At 38.7% G+C, this 22463-nt stretch overlaps 2 protein-coding genes and 1 long non-coding RNA gene across 16 annotated transcripts in view; 1 reads left to right on the forward strand and 2 right to left on the reverse strand.

Moving 5' to 3' along the window:
* acaca (acetyl-CoA carboxylase alpha) overlaps positions 1-3020 on the reverse strand; it is a 45924-nt gene extending 42904 nt beyond the window's left edge. For 4 of the 14 annotated variants that reach the window (XM_037748049.1, XM_037748051.1, XM_037748047.1 and 1 more), the window contains exons 1-2: positions 2746-3017; positions 849-1107 (exon numbers count right to left, since the gene is read on the reverse strand). In XM_037748049.1, coding sequence (XP_037603977.1) covers positions 849-1107; positions 2746-2827 — 341 coding nt within the window. In that variant the 5' untranslated portion in view covers positions 2828-3017. Of the gene's footprint in view, positions 1-848; positions 1108-2745 lie in introns of all 14 variants that reach the window. The other 10 variants (XM_037748055.1, XM_037748053.1, XM_037748045.1 and 7 more) reach the window with 5 other exon arrangements.
* The window catches only part of LOC119475402, a 33511-nt gene that overhangs the window by 751 nt on the left and 10297 nt on the right, over positions 1-22463 (forward strand). Inside the window, exon 2 of the long non-coding RNA XR_005203788.1 lies at positions 9791-9977. This is a non-coding gene — a long non-coding RNA (uncharacterized LOC119475402). The remainder of the gene's footprint in view (positions 1-9790; positions 9978-22463) is intronic.
* Positions 12889-21218, reverse strand: LOC119475401 (T-box transcription factor TBX2b-like). The gene is made up of 7 exons (XM_037748056.1): positions 20352-21218; positions 19275-19542; positions 18982-19128; positions 18619-18695; positions 18366-18523; positions 15701-16230; positions 12889-13637 (listed from the first exon to the last, which is right to left on the reverse strand). Exons 1-7 carry the CDS (start codon positions 20729-20731, stop codon positions 13245-13247), a joined length of 1953 nt encoding a protein of 650 aa, XP_037603984.1. The 5' UTR covers positions 20732-21218; the 3' UTR covers positions 12889-13244.

The following is a 22463-nucleotide window of genomic DNA, read 5'->3' on the forward strand; positions in this document are numbered from 1 at the left end:
TAAACATGTATAAAATCAGTTTTTAACCCATTGGAAAAGGACAAAAGCATGTCTATGAGAGAAGATATTGTGTACATCAGCACGTGTATCTCATTTGAATCTCAAATCTTCTGTGAGGCTTTAGAGGAAAATGTGATTTACAAGCCGTCGTCTGTGAAAGCGACAGTGAAATGCAAGGTCTAGGCAGCCCCAGTAAAAGAAAACTGGGGCCGGCAGACGGACTAAAGACTGCTGCAAGCTTTTAAATGAAGTTCTGTCAGTGCTGAAAAGCTCCTTTTCGGCCGTCGGATTGGAAATTTCTGTGTGTAAACATTTTTTCAACTTTCCCAAACCAACATTTCTGAAGTCTATGCGTACTTTCCAGGCCTACCACCCAGACTCACGACACAAAGAAAGCCTTTACAAGTGTACAGCTAGTGAAACCACATTTTTTTCACATGTGCTGTAGAAGGATCTACACAGGAGTACATAGTTTGAACAGAGTGTCATTTGGACTACAGGGGTAGTCTCATAGAGAGAGCATTTGAAGATGCAAATTCCCTGTGTTGTATTTGCAAGCCACTCAGAAATAATGGGATTCAAGGCTGCTAGATTAATGTCTTCCGTAATATGTAAATTTATGCACCACTATGGGTACAATTTACAAACGACGGAACAAAAGTAAATCATCCAAAAAAATCTTCAATTGAAACAGTGATTTTCTTAAACCCTAAAGAACCAGTAATATTTTCCAAGTAAACATGATACAATATTGATAAAAATTGGTCTGCATGCCTGAGAAAAAGACACACTTTAGAATACCTGAATTAATCATAACAGTAAAAACCAGACCAGGTTTGCATTCTGACCTCAGATTTTGTATGGGCCCATCAATGTGGTCGAATCCCATTTCAAACGTGCTGCTCGAGCTATCAGAGGACGGCGACGAGGAGCGAGTCTCCTTCTCCTCCAGCTGCAAGTCAGGCTTCCCGGGGATCTCATCCTCCGAGTTCTCCTCCGACACCGATCCCACGATGAAGTGAGAGTTCAACACCGCGATGGCTGGGTTCTTCTTGGCAGCACCGTCCTGCTGTGCCATGGCTGGACGACACGAACAGGCTGCAAATACTGCAGGAAAGAGACAAAACAGTGGCAGCAAACAGTTATAAAGGAGATATGGAGTCCAAATATCACGGTACAGTGTGTTTCACAAGATCGTCGTGATTCTGTTTGTCATATTGCAAAAGTGGGTTACATAATCTGAAGTATCTTGAACTGATATTGCAAAACTTGGACTCACTCCGGGAGCATCAGTACATTTTGTGCAGGCTCTGCAAAAACGTGCCTTTATTGAACATGCCCAAACAGTTGTAGGTCAGAATACAAGAAGGGATTAAATAATGACACGTGCATGCAACGCTGTTCACACTGTCATCAGTTAACCACACAGCCAGAAGCATATGAAGCATTGTTTCAGCCCCAAATAACTGCAACCCCCATATAAAAACACTGATTACCATGTGAAAAGCATATATTAAACAGTCTATAAAACATGTAGAAATCCTGCCTGCATGTGAGATAAAGTGTGCCTGCTACTTAGGACTGGGCAATATATTGATATTATATTGATATTGTGATATGAGAATAGATATTGTCTTTTTTTGTTTATCATAATATGCCATAAGTGTTCCTGGTTTTAAATAGATAATTCATACGACACCTTCTCACACAAAAATATATCTTATACTGTATATACTGTATATGTTCTTAATGTATATGTTCTTAATATGCCCTTGTACAAAGTATTTCCTTTTATAATTGTAATATAACTTATTATTTTAATGGAGCTTCCCAGCAAAAAGCATTTCACAAGATTGTACCTGTATAACCGGCGTGACAATAAACATCTTGAATCTTGAATCTTGGTTTTAAAGGCTACATTACAGTAAAATTATGTCATTTTCTGAACTTACTAGACTGTTCTAACTGCTCTGTTATTTGCCTTTACCCACTTAGTGATTATATCCACATTACTGATGGTTATTTATCAAAAATAACGTTGTCTAAATAGTTTGTGAAATATCGTCGCAATACTGATATATCGAGGTAATTGGTAAAGAAAAATATTGTGATATTTTATTTTTTCTCCATATCACCCTACTGCCAATAGAAAGAAACAAAAGAACACTTGTAGCCAATGTAATACAACGAGACAGTTGTATGACTACAACTGGATGTTGCATACATTGATTTCAGGGCCCATTTAACTGAAAAGACTAACAGTAACTCCTCTAGTATTCAAGCAGTCTTCTCCTTCCCTTCCTCGTTTAATAAGTTACTAAGGACGTGCTATATACAATGTTAATTAACACCACTATGGAAACAACGAGATGTGGTGCTGTCAAACCTAACACTTTCTGTGGCTCAGAGGGTAGAGCAGGTTGCCCACCAAATCGGAAGGCCGCGGGTTCGATCCCCGCCTTGAGCAAGACACTTAACCCCAAATTGCTCCCGAAGGCATAGCCATCGGTGGGTGAATCAGTATTTAGATTAGAACCTGATGGGCAAATTGGCACCTTAGCAGCCTCTGACATCTGTGTGTGAATGTTGACATGTAGTGTAAAGAGCTTTGAGTGGTCGGAAGACTAGAAAAGCGCTATATAAATACAAGTCCATCTGTTCCTTTACGTTGCTACAATAAAGTTGTCTCCAACTGCTGCTGCTCGGGCAGGTGGCCGACTCCCAGGTATGGCACACCTTACCTACCTAGCGTTAGCTGCTTGCAGGACCAGAAAAACAAGCCGAGCACTGCAGCCAGACCCGCTGCAACCGTGAGCCAGGAGAACATCACACAATGATACAGAGAGCTGCATTAAACGGAGCGAAACTTCAGGCTAAAACCATATTATTTAATGTCGTAGCTGATCAAGTGCTTCCTAGCTAGCTCCTGTCAGCGTTAACTCAACTAATAAGGTAGTTGTCAAGTGAAAGCTAGCTTCATATAAACTCACCAGCAGCCACAGATAAGCTGCTAATAGCTTACCGGCAGCAGCTAATACAGTTATAATGCCACAGTTAGTGGCTCTAATACAGTGACTGTCTGTCTGCAGGTGCGCTGTACTGCAGAGTGAGCGGAACTAAACCACAGACAGACAGGACTAATGTGAGATAAACATGTCGACTCACCGTGGGAGATGCACCGAAACGTAATCCTGAAAAAAAGTTGAGTCCAAAAGATCAATGAATTAGTTGTGTCTGTCGGTCAGACATCTCTGTGTTCCAGTGATGATGAAAGAAACAAATCACATCATGATGCGGTAGCAGACGGTTTAACAGCAGAGAGTGGGGTGATGTGATGATGTGATGATGCGCAGTAGGCAGGTTACTATTGGACGTTGACCTCTGACCGCAACTTCCGCTATAGAAATAGAGTAAAGTAGAAAAGACGCCACACTATGGATGGATTCTGCTTTACACCCCAAGATGGCTGCAGCAAAAGGTATGTGGGAAGTACAATAAAAATAGTATTCATATTATGTATTGTGTATATAAATATATATATATATATATATATATATACATATATTATGTATTATATATTTTATGTTATGTATGATACATAGTGTTAAATGGTATGTGGAAAGTAAAATAAAAATAGTATTAATATTATACATTGTGTGTGTATATATATATATATATATATATATATATATATATATATATATATATATATATATTATGTATTATATATGTTATATTATGTATGATACATAGTGTTAAATGGTATGTGGGAAAAAGGTTTGTGGGAAGTTAAATAAAAATAGTATTAATATTATATATTGTGTATATATATATATATACATATATATTATGTTTTATATATGTCATATTATGTATGATACATAGTGTTAAATGGTATGTGGGAAGTAAAATAAAAATAGTATTAATATTATACATTGTGTGTGTATATATATATATATATATATATATATATATATATATATTATGTATTATATATGTTATATTATGTATGATACATAGTGTTAAATGGTATGTGGGAAAAAGGTTTGTGGGAAGTTAAATAAAAATAGTATTAATATTATATATTGTGTATATATATGTATTATATATGTTATATTATGTATAATACATAGTGTTAAATAAAGAGAAATAGTGGAGTTAAAAGAAATACACCTTCTTCAGCTGAAACAAAATGACCAGACTCATTTACTATTATTATTTTTTTTCCTTACACATTATTTAACCATTCGACAAGTGTTGTAGAAATAGCAACGTTCCCAACTATGCATATAAAGTCCCTCTTTTGTGTTGTGTTAAATGAAATTATTAAAACAATATCAAATGTGTGAACAGCTAACCCTAACACTAAAACAATTCACAAAGTGAAGCTGAAGGGAAAAAAGAAGTTAGCTGTGATTTGATGAGCACAATGCACTAACAATTTCAAAACGCACTAGACTTCCACTGCGTGTACTGCAAAAAAAGATTAATTCAAGATTCAAGATTCTTTTCTATCTATTTCGCCTAGATCTAGGAAGGTGTCGTTCGCACAGAACCAATCAGATTCAAGAGCGGCTTTATGGGCGGGTCTAAGAGGGTGATGGGAGGGGCGGGTGCCGGAAGAGGTTGTCTCTCTGTGCATGTGCTGTCTGTGTGCCGCACAACACTGCTGATGTCTGACACTTCACGTGTGTTTTGTTCTCAGAAAACGTTTCACAGTTTCAGGTCTTTGTTATCGCATGTGCTTGAAACCACACTTATCTGACAGACCGCTGTTAGAATTGCAGGACCATTTCTAATCAGGCATTTATGACAACAATAAAGCAGTAGGACAACGCCTCGAGTCTATACCTTGTAGGCAGATGCCATTTCGTGTCCAGGAAGCAATGTGGGATGAACCTTGATGAACCTATTTGATACAGTGTAGTGTATGGGATGAACCCAGAACACTGATCCTGGCTGCTAATGACATAAGGGTGTCAGTCTCTTGGTATTTGAATACAACAACCATATCATGACTCTGCAACATTATATTTAAAAGTATTCAATTATTATTTGCATAATAACAGTGCGATGTAAACACTAGCTGAAATCACTAAAATGCACACCCAGCTAAGTTATCGATTAAAGTCATAAAATGATCCCTAGGCCACGCAGACCAAGAATTGAATGGCCATCTATTTAATTTCAATAAACCCAACTCTCTATTTAAATCAAAATTTTGCGATCACCGACTTGCTGCATCATTTTGCCTGTACCTTGAGCTTGTTTAAAGTACAATTATGTACCGTTGGTGTGATTTTGTACCTTTTTAAAGCTGCAGTAGGCAGAATATTTTTGGCATCATTGGGCAAAAATTCCATAATAACCTTTCAGCATATTGTAACTCAAGTGCTCTGAGATATAACTAGACTTTGCACCTCCTAATGGCTCTGTTTTCATGCTTTAGAAAATCTAGCCATGTGACAGAAAACTTTGGCCAATCACAGGTCATTTCAGAGAGAGCGTTTCCTATTGGCTGTGCTCTGGCTAGTGGGCGGTGCTTGGTATTTCCTCAACAGATCTCAACATGGATGCCGGGTCACAAACTTTCTCATTTTACAGCTAAATAGTACACTACAAGATGTTTCTGAAAAAAATTGAGACGAGAAATATTATATTACAGTAACAGAATATTGATTCATATTTGATCAACGCTGCCTAGTTTGATCGGAGTTCCCAAGTGATTGACAGCAGCTCAGAGACGACAGCTGGGCGGCAGGCTCCAGCTCGTCTCTGATTGGTTGTTTTCCTCCGGTCTGTGAAATCTTGTAGATGCCGTTAGGAGCACTGGAGGAAACCGGAGGACACAGAGAGGCACACGATTTTTTTCAGATTACCCGTCTCATGCACTAATGTCAGGATATAGCAACCGTTTTATAAATTTGTTTTTAATCATATTTGCTCCAATTCTACGCACTGCAGCTTATAAAATAAGATCAAATTGATTCCTGGAGGGAATTCACAATAAGCTACCCAGCAGTAGCCTATAAAGAAGATCTTGAAATGAGGTCTACCAGTTGCAACATTTATGTGACGTATACACGTTAATGCATCACTAATTTTAATCCAATAATATTATCTTGAAATGGGCCATTCTGCATAATGAGTAGGCTAATTTTACTTTTGGTACTTTGAGTATATTTTAATGCTTCTACTTTTGTACTTTTACTGAAGCAAAATTTTGAATGCAGCACTTTTTACTTGTAACAGAGTATTTCTACATTGTGGTATTTCTACTTTCAAAGTGTCAAAAATAGTAAATGTGAAAGGATCTGTATCTGCACCAGCTCAGCTTCCAAAAATCAGCCCCTGTGCTGCAAAGGATCAGATTAGTACGGTGTGAAAAGTCACCCAATTGATTTTTATACTTATGGAACGAAATGAAGACTTCTCATTCTTTTATTTCCTGACTGTTTTGTTGTTGCATGGTAGCCTATATTTTCAGCTGCAGGGGTTTTAAGACACAAAATAAGAACAGAACAGTCGATTAGAAGGCCTAAATAAAATGGGAACTATAAAGATGTGAGCTCAGTGCTGTAATGAAACCAATGTCATAAACTGTGATTTAAATTGCGTGAAATAACCTCTCGGTGCCAGTTTTTCCCAATCATATCTTTATAGATTAATTCCACTATCTAAGCTGTCTTTGAATAGTGATATAAAAAAAAATGTGGTGTTAATGCAATTGTGATCCACTAGATGGCCTCAGAGGCCATTAGTTTGCCATCTCTAAGTACAGTAAATTAAAGAACAAACCGTCTCGACAAGCAGGTGTTTTTTTTAAGTTAAAATTGTAGCCTTATGTATCATATAGTTCAACATTGCATTAATATCATTAAACAAATTAAAGATCTATATATTTTTACTCTTATCTTTTTTCTATATTTGGCCCTCAAAGCTAACAACAAGAAAACTGAGATATACTGTATAAGACATTCCTCCATATATAGGTTAAAGGGAGGGATGAAATCTGTTGTATTTATTATCTGTTATATTTATTTATTCCATACAAAGAACAGCACATGTAAACAAACTTGACATAAGAATATTTGCTATTCATCTATCTAACATTCTATCTTATTTGTAATTTGTTTTTGGGTGTACAGAGACTTTATCTATTTGAATTAGGGCTGTCAATCAATTCAAATATTTAATCGCTATAAATAGCATGATTGTCCATGATTAATCACAAATTAATCACAAATTTTTCTCTGTTTAAAATGTCCATTAAAGGCAAATTTGTCAAGTATTTAATAATCTTATCAACGTGAGTAGGTAAATATGCTTGCATTATGCAAATGTATCTATATATTTATGATTGGAAGTCAATTAACAACACAAAACAATGACAAATATTGTCCAGAAACCCTCACAGGTACTGCATTTAGCATAAAAAATATGCTCAAATCATAACATCGCAAACTCAAGCCCAACGGGCAACAACAGCTGTCAGTGTGTCAGTGTGCTGACTTGACTATGACTTGCCCCACACTGCATGTGATTATCATAAAGTGGGCATGTCTGTAAAGGGCAGACTCGTGGGTACCCATAGAACCCATTTTCATTCACACATCTTGAGGTCCGAGGTCAAGGGACCCCTTTGAAAATGACCATGCCAGTTTTTCCTTGCCAAAATTTAGCGCAAGTTTGGCGCGTTATTTAGCCTCTTTCAGGACAAGTATGACATGTTGGTACCAACCAAAAATTAGTGCCGTTAAAACAAATTTGCGTTAACTTTGACAGCCCTAATTTGAATGCATTTGCTGAGAAAATCCACAATACAACTGCAAACAGTCAGAGGAAGTTATCTCACTGATCACCGTTGACCTTCCCTTTCCAAACCTATGTATAGTTAGTGTTTATGGCATATTTTTACACAACTGTCCATCTGCTCCCCTTTTTTAATGGTTTAGCTATTTGATTCATACTTCAAGCATCACCTTTCTGTATCCGCACTCTAACCGAGTCCCCGCAAGACCCACTCTAGTGCTTTATTCATGATAACACAGGCTTTTGGATGATATCCCTGTTAAGAGCATTATTCATATTGTATGCTACAGACGACTATCTAGTCCCTTTAAGCCATCTGTGTTGACATTTTTTATCACGGCACTTACTTTCAGAGGAGATTTAGAGCACCAATATGCTGAATATTCTTCCAGGAATATGTGATGCAACCGTGTCATGCGGAGGATAATAATTAATTTATAAATCCCATCTGAGCTTTACAGACCTGAGAACGTGTATCGCTTCTCTTGACACATTCCAGATCACTTATAGATGGGCAGCACCTTGTGGTTGAAATATTAACTTATCTGTGAGTTAATAGTTTTCAAGTTTTCTATTCAATGTGAGATAACTACCCCACACCTATGCTATTGCTTGCCCTTCAACTAGACCTAAAAAAGAGGAATATGGGTGCAGGGTGAGGCAGGATGTTGTTGACCTTTCCTTTTGGTGCATCTCTCCCAACAACCGCCCAAAACTATCCAGCACTGCAGGGAGTACTTTTCTGCTGTCTGCAAAACTTTGCCGTTGACCTCCTCGCCACGTTGTTGAGCCAGGGGAGATGTTCTTTCGGTATAACGCCATACGCTCAGCCAAGGAGAAAATGCACACAATAGAGGTTTTGACGGGAGCCCAGCACAGCGGGAAATCTTTCAGATCAATTTTCCTCCTGGGAGACCACCTGAATTTTTCACACCAGCAGCTACCGTACAGTGAAAAAGTTTTGTTATGGAGTGCCATGCCACGTTTATTTTGTCATGGTTGAGAAACTAGTACAAAGACATTTTAGATGATAGCTGTCTTCATCATACTGACGTTTGAAATACGACTTACAGAATTAACTTTTAAGAGGTATATCTGTGAATTGATTCCATTGGATAACTATAGCTAAGCGATGCAATATTTGTCTCCACAATGAACAGAATGTGAAGTGAAACACATTTTTTTTTCTTTTATTTACTTATAAGTGAAAATATTAGTAGTGCTAATAGTCTTATATTTGGGGTTTATTAGGGCATTTGACTGGTTTGCATTGATAATTCAAGCATTGCAGTTTGTGGTTTATGTTTCCTGTGGCTTTTCCCTTTGAAAGTTCTCCCTCCACACTGGGCTATGTCAGGCAGATAGATGACATCATCATCAGCAAAACTAGCGGCCTTTTAACACCCGCTGTGTGTGACGGCCTTAATGATGACCATGGTGGATTTACCCTGCTGTATCCATTGTGATAATGTACCATGGTGAACTCACACTCCTTTTCTCCAAGTGTAAATATAGCCTGAACCATCTCTGTTGCATACATATGCAGCTATACAGTTTACATGAATGGACTATAGCTTATACTGTATATCCAGAAGTGACATGACCCTTTGTCACAATGTACCACTACTCTCTAATGCCTTCAGCAGGGTTACATTGCTCTCTCTGTGAAGCTTTCCAGGGGGTCATTTTTCTCCCTGTCCTTAATCAACAATGTTATCCTGCCAGCTCTTATATGTGTGAACCACTGTTAGTTTACTTATAGTAAAGATTTCATAACGTGAGGCTGAAATATAAGCAGTATTTCCTTCCAGAGGCCTATTGTAGCCATTCCTTATCTCCTCTTAAAGGTCCAATGTGTAGTATCTCGTGGTGAGGTGAGGAGATTGCAACCAACCAAGCCTCTCCCAAGCATGTCGGAGAGCTACGGTGGCCGACGCAAACATGCAAATGTCCCTCTCTAGAGTCATTTAGAGCACAGCCAGTGCGTAGAGTGTGTGTGTACGTGGGAAGTGAGTGATGAAGAGAGAGAGGGAGAGAGCGGCGGCGACAGGAGCAAATAACGTTATCGACTCCGGGCCTAACAGGAAAAGTTAACGAAGTTTAGTTTGTCCATTCTGGGTTACTGTTGAAACATGGCGGTGCAACATGGCAGACTCCATTGAGAGGTTCTTATTATCAGGTGATTATACGCTAAAGAAAACATACTTATTAATATCATATTCCATTTCTGCCAGTAGATCTCCCTAATTGTTACACACTGGTCATTTAAAGGGGAATTCAGAGCATTGCTATTGCCTCCGCACGGCTCTCAACAAGCCGACGGCTGAGCCAATGGTTCACAGCTAACAGTGCCCCCCATGTTTGAAAGAAACGAAGCAAAAGTGCCCTCTTGGATACCCTTATGTAGATAAAACATGATGAAGTGCCCTCTATGGGGCCATTCCAGTAGAGAAAACAAGATGCAGTTCATTAATAGGTGCCCTTAAATGGAGAAAATTTGATGCAGTGCCATATAGGCTGCCCACATGCTAGAAAACGTTCTGTGCTGGTGCCTCAAAGCATGCAGCTGGTGACCTCTTTATTTATTCATTTTCGCCCCTGCTCCTAAAACAGCCTAAGTCCGCCACTATATCTTTACATAGCAAATAGTTGTTTGCTGCTATATTAATGCTCTGAATCCCATCATATAGAGAACCTTTAATGTTCAGATAAAATGTGTTCATCTTTGTGAGCCCTATATACATGAACATATCATAAAATATGCACTTACACTGTTTGCGTGTTAGCAAACTTGTGTGAAAGCTCAGGTGTGTGGAAAGGTCATATACTTCTAAATACCCAAGAAATATTTCAACAAAACATCCTACATCGACCACATGAATCAATATTTAATTTCTGTATTCAGAAAAAAAAAGTATTTTTCTGTGCAGCTTGAGCAGATGTACGAGCAGAGCGGATTAACAACTCAAGTGTAGCTTTGCTGTCACAAGCAGAGATGTTTTGGGAATTGCCCCGGCAAGCAGTGAGCTGCACTCATGCATATGGAATGAAGTGCACAGGACCGCTCATTCACCTTTATTGCTCAGCCACCATTACTATGGCCAAGGGCATGGCAGCAGCAGCAGCAGCTGTTGCACAGAGCCACTTTTAGCTTGCTGCGAAGCTTCAACAAGCGATAATATGAAGTTGCAATTCCCCCCCAAAAATTAAATACTTAAGTGACACATTTTTAATTCACTTGCTATTATTGATTCTTGGAGAGTGGGAGCAGCAGTACCAAGATGTACTATCCTAAGATTGCTTTCCAAAACCATTACTGCAGACTTAAGATCATTAGGTTCCCATCAATCTTTGCCTTACAATGCATTTAACTGTCAGATGATGAGAGTGAGTAATTTGGTTAGAAGGTCAGCCAGGGCCACGGTGCCATACTCCTAACAAACATGGAAAATTGAGGACAGGCCAGAAAAGAAAAGCACGAGGGCTGATCTTGCCAAAACAGTATTCGGAAGTACAATCGAAATTTAGTTTAGTCAAATTAACTTAAAGGATTATAGGCCTAACATCCAGACAGATCCTGATCCACGCCGGATGAGCTGGTTTCATTGAATCCAGCTCTTGAATCCAGTCCAACTCTTGACACGTCTGTGTAGCTTTGTAGACATTGATCTTTGATGGTCTAGTGGCCAACAACCTTTTATATATAATTTGTTTTTGTTAATCAGTGTGCCACGTCAACATTAAAGTTAACATTACATTTAATTATGACACCTCATCAAAATTTTAATCTCCAACGGATCTGTAATTTTATTCCATCCATATAGGCAACATGCATAGCATTAATCCAACCAAACTTAGAGGCAGTGTAGGGTGGGTCTTTGTGGAATGCGGGTTGTAAAAAAAATCAATCAAACTACCGTAAATAACAGGCTGCACAACTGCCAATGGCTGTGCTAATCTGGCATGCATATGAGAGCACTTCAACATTTACAAAAACTCCCTTGCACACTTATTGCTAGTGTGCCATTGGTTAAGCTACCGCGTGCCAATGGTGGCACCCAAGGTCGCCTGGTCTATAACATAAAATAATGACAAATGATTACTGATCTATGCTTCAGTATTTTTCAGCTTCATATAGTATTTATTAACACAAAAGAAAGACAAATGCTTAGCTGTTAGAGTCTAGACCTTTAATTACCTCTGTTTTAAGCACCATCCATGACAATGTGCTATACTTGGTTGGGTTAGCTTGTGTGGAGAAATCAATCACAAATTATGGTGAGTTATCTTATTTAAGATGTACATAGTGATGCGACAGCAGAGGTAATGTGATATCTGACCTGTTTCTCATACTAGACATCTGGATATTTAATGTGCAATGTAACATCAACGATACTATATAAACATATCAAGACAACTGCATGAAATGTGAACATCTTTATTTAAATTGTGGAAAAACAATTCACCTGAATAATTTGGCAGACAACCTGCCAGATTACTGAAGACATTTTTCTTAAGTGCTGGTTTAAAAAAAAAAAAAAAAATCCTGAGTTTTTCCCTCCAAGTTCATGGTGCGGCTTTGATACATGTGAAACTGTGAACAGGTGGTTTCCTCATATCTCAATGGCAGGTTTAACAGTGATCAGTTACAGTATTCAGTCTCAGAAGGCTTTGATTTGTCATGTTTTATATAGTATGTGAAAACTAGAACAAAATATTTACACCATCATACAGAATAAAGGAGTGTTTTATTCATATTTAAAGCACATTATTGTCCTACTGTAAAGCATTCCACTTTGGGCATTGAGTTTTGCTTAGCTCGTTTCCCCCCAAAGGAATTCCAATGAACATATTTTTAATAGTGTTTCTATTACTATAGAACCTCCAGTAAGCATTGATTTGGTGTTTTTGCAAATCAAAAAGACACCCAGATGTCTAGGTTAAAACTGGGCAAAATTTGGTTGAAGCAGTCAAAGACTTTTTTAGACATCTAGGTTGCATTTAAAGGAACATAAAATACTTAAAACTTTTAAGTTTAATATTGAAGAAGTTTCAGATAGGGCCATTATCTTTCAGTCGGTTGCAATCTGCAACCTCACCGTTAGATGTCACCAGATCCTACACACTGCACCTTTTAATGGTTGTTACAAATGACTATATATCAACATGTCGTGAGAACCTCCTTCACACTGATAAATATAATTAAGCCTAGTGTTAACATAAATGTCTGGGTGTCTTTTGACCTGTAAATCACCAAATCAGTGTTTATTAGGCAGGTTTATTGATGATATAATGACAAGTTGAATAGCAGCAACACATGCAGTTTCTGACAAAATATGTATTTAAGGTGATTATTATGTGCAACTTCATAAACATGTTTGTGTCACTCCGTATCCACCACGTGTAGGATGAAAAACAACATACAGGAGAGTCTATTGTGGAGGAAGTGGCTTATCAAGTCCTCTAACCGGATTATGCGTGTTTGGTAGTTCATTAATGTTTTTCGGTGAAGCAGTTTTCTGCTTGGCCTTGGTTTTGTGACTGTGATTGTCAGACACTGGGCTCGACTCTCTGCTGCCCCCAGATTTGGACACCTCAGACTGTGAGTTTGTACTGCCGGGTGATCTGGTTGTCAGCAGGTTTTGGCCTGAGGTGACCGAGGTGGTGGGGATCTGATAAGGGCTGAATCGCAACCAGGGCCGAGAGCTGCGGAAACAGTGGTTTCTGGCCAGCGTGGAGGTCGCAGAACAGGTGGGGAGTGCTGGCGCTGCCATGTAGCCGTATGGATAGGAGAACAGTCCTCCGAAGGGTGACAGCGAGATTCCCTGTGCGAAAGAATAAGATTGTTAATTGTTAAACACCATAGATTTTCTGATGTTCAAACTTTTTGTGAAACAAGCACAGTTGCTCAAACTGATTGTCCCTTGTCACAGGTTGCATGTCTGAGTTTTTAACTCAGCTTAGGAGTGGTATAGAGAAAATTCTGAAAAATTAGCAGAATTTTGTAAAGCATTTTTTTTTTTTCTTCTATTATTTCCTACCCTGGTAATCATCTTGCACCCCTTAAGATTCTTCTCTTGACCCCTTGTAGGTTGGTAACCACTGGCCCTGATTAGCATAGGCCTAATGGTGTGGAAAATGTATAGACTTTATATAAGAAGTGGACGTAGTCGCCGTGACGTCACCCATTGGTTTATGGATGGCCTTTTTGAAGCCTTGAGTTTAGCATTTTGGCTGTCGCCATCTTGGTTTTTGGCCGTCGCCATTCTTGTTTTTTTGCAACCAGAAGTGACATTAGAGGGTGGAGCTAAGTACAACCTGTACAAATGCTGAATAAGACATTTTTAGGCAACCAAAGTGTTACAATTAACTTTCATGAATTGAAAACACCCAGATCGGACAACGCCGTGGTAGTGACCTGTCAATCACAAGGTAGACACGCCCTAAAGCATACCCTGCTTTATTGTCTATTTGACTATAAATGGGACCATAATTTATGGTCCCAATTATGCTGTATTGAAGAAGACTTGAAACTAGCAATTGAGACCATAAACTCATGTTTACAATGTTTACTGAGGTAATAAATCAAGTGAGAAATAGGGTCATTTTCTCATAGACTTCTATACAATCTGACTTCTTCTTGTAACCAGAGGAATTGCCCCCTGCTGGATATTAAAAAGAATGCACGTTTAAGGCACTTCCGCATTGGCTTCACTTTTCAGAACTGGAGGTTGCTTACTGGGAAAATGCCATATCATTTGAGGCTTGCACTGCAGCAACAAATTCACCTTGCAGATTTGCACAGTGTAACATTTGTCAATTCAGATTTCTTTCACCAAACGAGCACCTCATCTTAGTTTTGCTGGCCGAACTTCAAATCAGCCTCCCATTACACACCCTCTCACCACCCCTACCTTACTGCCCAATTGGCTCTCCTTTTCTTAAACCAAGGAAAGGAGAGTTACAGTATAGGATACTGTATGCATTTTCTCCACTTGCCATCCAGTCCAGCAAAGAGAGTTTTGCATTGTTGTGCCATAAAGAAGTTTATTAACAATTTTCGGATCAGTCTTTCCACTCAATGATATCATATGATTTTTCTTCTTTACCTATTTTGCAAGCACTTTTTTTTATAAAGAAAACTGTTCTTTCATTAGAGGAATATTGGAAGGAAGGTCGCTAAGATCCCCCAACTGCTTGGGGCGCCTGTCCATGGACAGCTCCCTCGCTCTGACATCACTCCAGTAATGCACGTGCGTAAGTCCTGTTTGTGCAAGTGTGTTTATTTCGGGCTAATGTGTAAAAATAACAAAGGACTTGAAAAAATTGAATTTCCCCTCGGGGATAAATAAAGTATGTCTTCTTCTTCTTTTAAGACCCGACTGCACTTCCTGTTTAATGGTTGCTTGGTCAATTTGGCGATCAAGGACTGTATTAACCTAAATATAATTCCCGAAAGTATAATTATCTCAGTTGTATAGTCTCAGACATACAGAAATTGCATTTCATAATTTTTTAAACATTGAATTTGAAGTATTTAGAGCTCATAACGAGCATGATCTTATTGGCTGGAGGTTGATAACATTACTTCATCCAGGACTAGAAACATATACAGTTCCATTTAAAGGGTCAGTTCACCTGAATTACAAAAATATTTTTTTTTACTTTTTCCTAGAGGGACTATAGAGATATCATCACTATATGCATGTTTTTGGAATGACACCTTCAATGGGATCTTTAAGTGCTTTGATGGAGTAGTGGCAGATGTTTCTGTGAGGAAATACATGTGAATGGACCCTTTAAGGAGCCAACATCCTGAGCCTCCGATATCTGGTCATTATAAGAATATGTGTGATATAAGGAATAGCGTGCTTCTGCTGAACCCTACCTGAGATGCCAGCATGTGCTGCGACAGGTGAAACATGAAGGGAGATGGACAGGTGATGCTCTGAGAAGATAGGCCTCCGTTTTCTACTCCAGGCAAAGAAGACAACAGATGTCCCACACCATCTGGCTTCACCGATAACTGTCCCGGATGAAACAACAAAGGTGCTCCGAGCTTGAGAAACTGTTGATTGTGCGCACTTGAGAAATCCAAAGTCTGAAGGTGTCCAGAGCCGAGGGACAACGAGCTCTGCGTTTGAGACGTCATAGGCAGGGCACCGTCTTTGATTTCGCTCATGTGCTTTTTTGAAGAATCAATCTCTGTAGAGTACAAATCATCTAATGTCCTAAACACTGTCCTCTCTTTTGTAGTGTCCTGATTGTCGTCGCTCCTGCTGAGAGCAGGCTGGTTCCACGGTATCCCCTCGCTCTTCTGACTCAAAGTAGACACATGTTCAGTCCTGGAACAGCTGGCTTCAGCAATGTCCTCATCTTGTAGATCGATATCTGAATCACTTCCAATATTGTTGTCATCTGTGGGGAAAAAAACATTATATTCAATAACTGTATGTGCAGCTAAAAGTAAAACAAGCATAGTTCTGCCTTGTGCCCTTATTAGAACCGTAGACCGTATATATAGATGGAAGACGCGTCTCTACTTCCTCCCACTGCACAAAAGTGAAGCCAAAATATCCCAGATACGGGAGCTGCAATCTTGAGATTTTGACGTCATTTGGAGCCAGAATCTGCACAGTAGTGATCGGGACACAACATCGGGAACATGGAGGGGGTGGGATTTATGACCTATACTGCAGCCAGCCACCAGGGGGGCGATCAAGATATTTTGGCTTCACTTTTGGAGAGCTGTCATGTCGTCCATCTCTATATACAGTCTATGATTAGAACACAGTGGGGACAGAGATGACTTAGGGCAAACATTTTGAGCCATGAGCGAGACCGTGTTCATGTGTGACTAACCTCAAAAGGTTAAAGCAAAGCTATTTTTTGTTTTGCCAGATTGAGTCATACAGTACTTTGAGGTTGAGATCTACAGATCACAATTTCCACCCTATTGTGTTTTCTGGCCACCTCATTAGTGAAAGTGTATTGTTGACCTTGAAAATAGGACAAAACTAAAATCCTAATTCAAGGTTCACTTACTACTAGCTGATGAAGACCATGATATGTGGTTGAAAGCTAATGAAAAGAGCTAGTATGTAGACCCCGAGTGTTAAGATTTGTTTTGTTACTGTAGTACATATAAAGACAAAATATTTGAAACGCCCATCTTATCCTCTCGGAAGGCATCATCTCCAGTGAGCTTAGTTAACACGTCACAAAGCCAACAATAGGGTATTTTTCATTTTTCATTTTTTAACACATTTTGATGTGTCACAGTAAGAAAAGCACAGGTGTAAATAATAAAATGAATGAAGGCTGGATTTCATTTTAGCTGCTTCAGTGTCAGGGTCCTGCTATTATGCATGCTGGCACACTGTCATGGATTACTCATGGATTACAAATCACCTATACTCAGATCTCTTCATTGGCTCCCTGTAGCGTATAGGATCCACTTTAAAATTCTCACTCTCACTTACAGAGCATTACAGGGTGAGACTCCTGCATATGTGGCTGAACTACTTCACCCTTACTCATCAGCTCATCTCTTATGTCTGACAATGCATTTCTCTATGTCTTGTGTTTTATTTGTTAATTTCTTAACCACGTTGCTTGTGTGGTCACCTCATTTTATATGAGCTCTTGGTGACACTTCATTTTACAGGTCCGCAAATTTCATGATAATTAGGTCATTTTTGATAAATTTTGAGGTAAATATTGGGGTAATTTTGCAGTAATTCCAAAGAAATTTCAAATAGGTTACTTGCTAATTATCACCTAATTACTATGAAATTTGCAGACCTGTAAAATGAAGAGTTACCGAGCTCTTTCTTGTATGTTTGCATATTGATCTTGTCAATCACTTTGTGATGTATGTCTGTGACAAGCACTTTATAAATACTTTTTACTTACTAATTCATTTTCACATACATTGTTTATCTCATACTGTCTGTCTGAATATACCTGTATTCACGCTCTGTCTGAAGCCGTTTTAGCGTCTGTCTCTTTAAGCCCCCCTCCTGAAAAAGCCCAGTCTGCTCTGATTGGCTTGTGAGAAAAATATGGTGCACCTTTGCAAAGGTAGTTCTCAAGCCGTGGGTGGAGATACTCAGAAGGGTATTATTTCACATTTTGTGGGTTGATATGCACTCCAGATACCCAGATGTATGTGCACAAGCACTTAAAAAGTGAGTTTTTCATGGTATGTCCCCTTTAAGATCCACATTTGAATTCTGATTTAATATGTGCATATGTAAAGAAAAGTTTCATAAAAAAATCTTTGTGGCTCCAGAGGGAGCTGCTTGAAATCTGATTAATTGCCTAAAGGATGTTGCATGAGTCAGCTTCGATTGGGACACACCCAAATCTCCACCAAACCATTGGTGGTCGAGTTGCATTGTGGGCAATGTAGGCGCCAGATTTTGATAAGGAAGAATGATGTTTAGTGACTGCACGTTTAACACTTAGTCCTATTAAAAAAACTATGTGGGTTCATTGAAACATTGTCATAAAGTCAGTTTAATGACATAATAGACTGCTAGTTAACCCACCTTGACAGGTTGGTGTGGACATCAGAGGGCTGCTCACCAGCTCCCGAGGAGAATAAAACGGATCACTGGTACTGGGCTGTTCACACGAGTCATCAGAATCAGCACAGTCCGCTTTGCTTTGGTTCTCGTGCATTGAAGAAACAGTTAACTGCTTACTCCTGCAGGATCACAAATTCAGATTAGGTCAACATATATACCCATATGGGTATATGCCCTTTAATATTATGATGAATCATGATGGCAAAACAAATACCTCTTTTCTCGCCTCCCATTTCCAGTGTCTCTGAATCCTTTGGCGAAGGGATTGTTGTCGATTTTTAGCTGTGTAATCTTATAAAGAAAAGGAAAAAATCAGCAAGGGGCAAAAATAGAGATCCTTGCACAGCATCCACAAAGCTCATATGTGGCACTAATGATGGAGCCTCTTTTTTAGGCCCTATATGACCTTAAAATTGACCTTTCCAAACCATCCCCATAGGCACCATGTTTCTCTTTTAATTTGACATACAAATAAAATCCACATCACTGCAAAATCATTGCCAGGGGCATCTGGTGTATAATGCATGCATATGACTAGATTAGGAGTGGGTGTGGAGGGAGGGAGGATGGAGGTTACCTTTTCATTCTGATAAGCAGTGACAGCAATGAACTCTGTCTCCGGGAAAACATAAGTCCGGAAGGTGCTGTAGGGAAGCTTCATTATGTCGTTGGCTCTCACAATATGAAATCTGGGTTGGTATTTATGCATCGAATTCAAAATTGTCTGGGAAAAAATGAATACAAAGAAAGAATATGAATGGTGTGGAGAGTAAATTACATAATTGACTAGAATGACTCATAGAAGTTCAATTTAAAAATAAATTAATACTGCAATAATTAAAGATAGAATAATTGCTATAGGATACTTACAAATCCATGCTTATCCGAAATATTATTGGTGAGTTTGAGTTTATGGAAAGCGACTGGCTTGCTCATCCACTGCTCTCCTTTGGACGGGCTGTCCGGGTGGATGTACATGCGCTTTGGCATCTCCGGGTCAGCTTTTCCCGCCACCACCCAGCGGGAGTTGTGAAACTTGTAGCGGCAGTCATCAACAGCGACAATGTCCATCAGCAGGATGTACTTTGCTGTTTCAACCAGCCCGTCTACACGCACTTTGAAAGCCGGGAACATCCTCCTGTGGCAGAGAGAGAATTAATTCGAATCTTTAATTTGGACTTTTTTGCATGCATTAGAGAATTTTTTCGTTAATATATAAAAAAAAATGAGTTTGGATGATGGAAAAATGTAATAATCTAATTTTTTTTTTTTTTATTATAGTTGGCTAATTGAGCATTGATTGAACTGGATCCCTGGAACTATAAGTGATCAAAGGGCCCTGATCAGAAGGACTGATGTATTGGCTTCTTAAAAAATTACAAACAGCAGCTAAATCCCTAAAAATCAATCCCATAATAATAAAAACAAGTTATAACTTAGAATAAAATGATGGCATTTAAACACCCATGACTTTACGTCCCATAATGGCACTTTCAATATTCACATTCACCTATTTTTTCTTTTTTCTTTATTTATTTGCACATATATAAAACTTCACAAAATCCAGTCAATGAAAAAAACAAAACAAGAAATGTGTCAGGAGGAGTCAAGAAGCCAAATGCTTATTTATACAAAGAACCCCCCCACCACCACCACCACCAACCCCAGGAGAAAAAAAAAAACAATAACAAAAAATGAAGATCTAAGCTAACATAATTTTAAAAATACAACAAAAGTTAAACAACAACAAGAAGTACACAAAATGTGCAGGAAAAACCTAACCAAAAACACATCCAAACAATCCAATAAAAACAATGAAATACATACAAAAAAAACAGTACAGAAGAAAAGAAAATATATCTAAACATATCAAAAGATAATTAGACATCATGAATTAAATGTGATGATAATTTCATTTTTTTTTTAAATGTTCTAAGGATAACCTACCTTCCTGATTTTGTAATAACCATCTCAGTTCCCATTTTGTGAAATTCATTCCATAAAGTCTTTGACTCCAGCGTGACTTTGGGGTCGTCTTCCAGCCCTTCTTCGTCCGCCTGCAGGCTCTTAAAGGACCGCGGCGGATGAACCGGCTGCTGCTGCCGCTGTTGACCCAGAGCCGTGCGTAAAAGCCCCGCGTCAGAGGCGGCGCGCTCCGGCAGAGGCTCGACCAGGGAGGCGGCGACGTCTGGGAAAGAGAGCGCGGCGGGGAAAAACGATGGCTGAGCGGCGGTAAAGAAGGCTGACAAGGGCAAGGCACCTGGTCGATGAGCTTGGAAAGGGTGGTAAGCCATGGCAGCCGCTGCTGTGTCGACTGGATCTCTCATCTGGGCATCCGATCTGACAGGTCGATACTACATAAAGTCTCACTTGCTGCTGCTGCTGCTGCTGCAGGCGCGCAAATTGCAACAACCTTTTTGGAGAGTTTGTGAGTTTTGTAGCATGACCAAGAGATCAAATGTCCAGAAGTCTCCAGTCAAGATATTGAGATGCAATGATGGTCCTTTTTTTGCAGTCTAGATCCACTTTGGCACCATGCATGCGCAAAGCTGGTTAAAAACTGCAGTGGCACCGAGGAATGTGGACCAAGAGGGTGATAAAAAAAGATGGTGTTTTTACTCTGTCACACGTCTGTCCTCTCCTCTCCGGCACGCCACACTAATGAGCCAAATATCTTCACTGTCCCTACCAATTACACACAGGCTGGGCGTGGTTTCTACCGCTCACACTACAGGGACATAGTGGGATTTTAGTGGGTTAGACAGCAGCATGCATAACAACATTAATAAGTAGTAGCACAGCATGAATGAATGATTATTAAAGTACTTTATCAACTTTGTTTTTTATATATATATCTTAATATATTATAATACCTATTAATAAGAATGAGAATAAAATGTATCATTATTATTATTACTATTACTGTATTTTTGATTTATATATTTTGTTTGTTTATTTTGTGTGAAATCTCCATATATGAAATGCAAATTAGTATTATTATTATTATTATTATTATTATTATTATTAATAATAATAATAATAATAATAATAATAATAATTAGAAATTAATTATGTATATAGAATGCAGTCAATTGAAAATACATTGACGCAAGGGTGTAATAAATTGTGATTATGACAGCATTCATTAGAGATGTTTTAATTTGGAGGATGCCATCATCTGGAAAAAGTTTAACAGTTTGAATCCCAAATACAAAAGGTTTTTTTGTGACAATAACACGATTTTTTTTTTCGAAATACTATACTATGACATACTATACTATGGCATTTTTATGTATTTTTTTTTTTTTTTTACATATTATACTACGATATTGGAGAAAGAAATAAAAGAAGAAGAATATACAGGTGATGATCGTCATGCCATATAGGCCTATTCCCACAAGTGACATTCAAAACATTCTCTAAATGTGTCTGAACTTCTGGATGGCTGGCTGACTCATTCGCTCCTCTATTATCCATCTTTTGAATACAGCCCAGGTTTTTGATGAAGTGCATGGATCTGTTAATTAAGGCGGACTTGGGCGCCAGTTTGCTGGCGTCCCGCAAAGAGCCGAGGGCTCTCTCCTGTCACTTCACATTTAGGCAACTCTCCAAATCCTCAAGTTGCCTGCTCCAGTTTTTCCTTCCAGTGCAGCCTGCAGGGCTACTTTGGCTTTTTGTGAACAGGAGAGAACCTGAGTTAAGGAATGAACATGACTGCAAGGATCTGAATGAAAGCAGCACTTGTCTAATGAAAGACGAGATAAAAACGTGGGACAATTTGGCTCTTCAGTGATGGCAAGGCATAAGAGCTTTTTTTTTTTTCTTTTTACTCATTTTCTTTTTTGTAATCTCCCTTGTAGACCAATCTAAGACTATAGGCATTGAACAAACTAGGAGTGAAAGGTTTTCAATAATTCATCCATTAATTATAACTGTAGAGGAGGCTAGAGTCTAGACTTTTCAGAAAAAAAACATAATTTAAATGAAGTTCAGGTTTTCTTCCTAAGTTACAAAGTGTTGTGAAGTGTTACTTTTCACTGATAGGCTATCCTTTGTTAT

This window comes from Sebastes umbrosus, chromosome 17 (assembly GCF_015220745.1).
Source record: "Sebastes umbrosus isolate fSebUmb1 chromosome 17, fSebUmb1.pri, whole genome shotgun sequence".
Lineage (NCBI taxonomy): Eukaryota > Metazoa > Chordata > Actinopteri > Perciformes > Sebastidae > Sebastes > Sebastes umbrosus.

Excerpts from the sequence above, each read along its gene's own strand:
- LOC119475401 (XM_037748056.1), bottom strand. The coding sequence starts at position 20,731 with ATGAGAGATCCAGTCGACACAGCAGCGGCTGCCATGGCTTACCACCCT. Across the intron at positions 19,543-20,351 it reads GTTATTACAAAATCAGGAAG|GAGGATGTTCCCGGCTTTCA; the intron begins GTAGGTTATCCT and ends TCTCTGCCACAG. Across the intron at positions 18,524-18,618 it reads AATGGGAGGCGAGAAAAGAG|GAGTAAGCAGTTAACTGTTT; the intron begins GTATTTGTTTTG and ends GTGATCCTGCAG.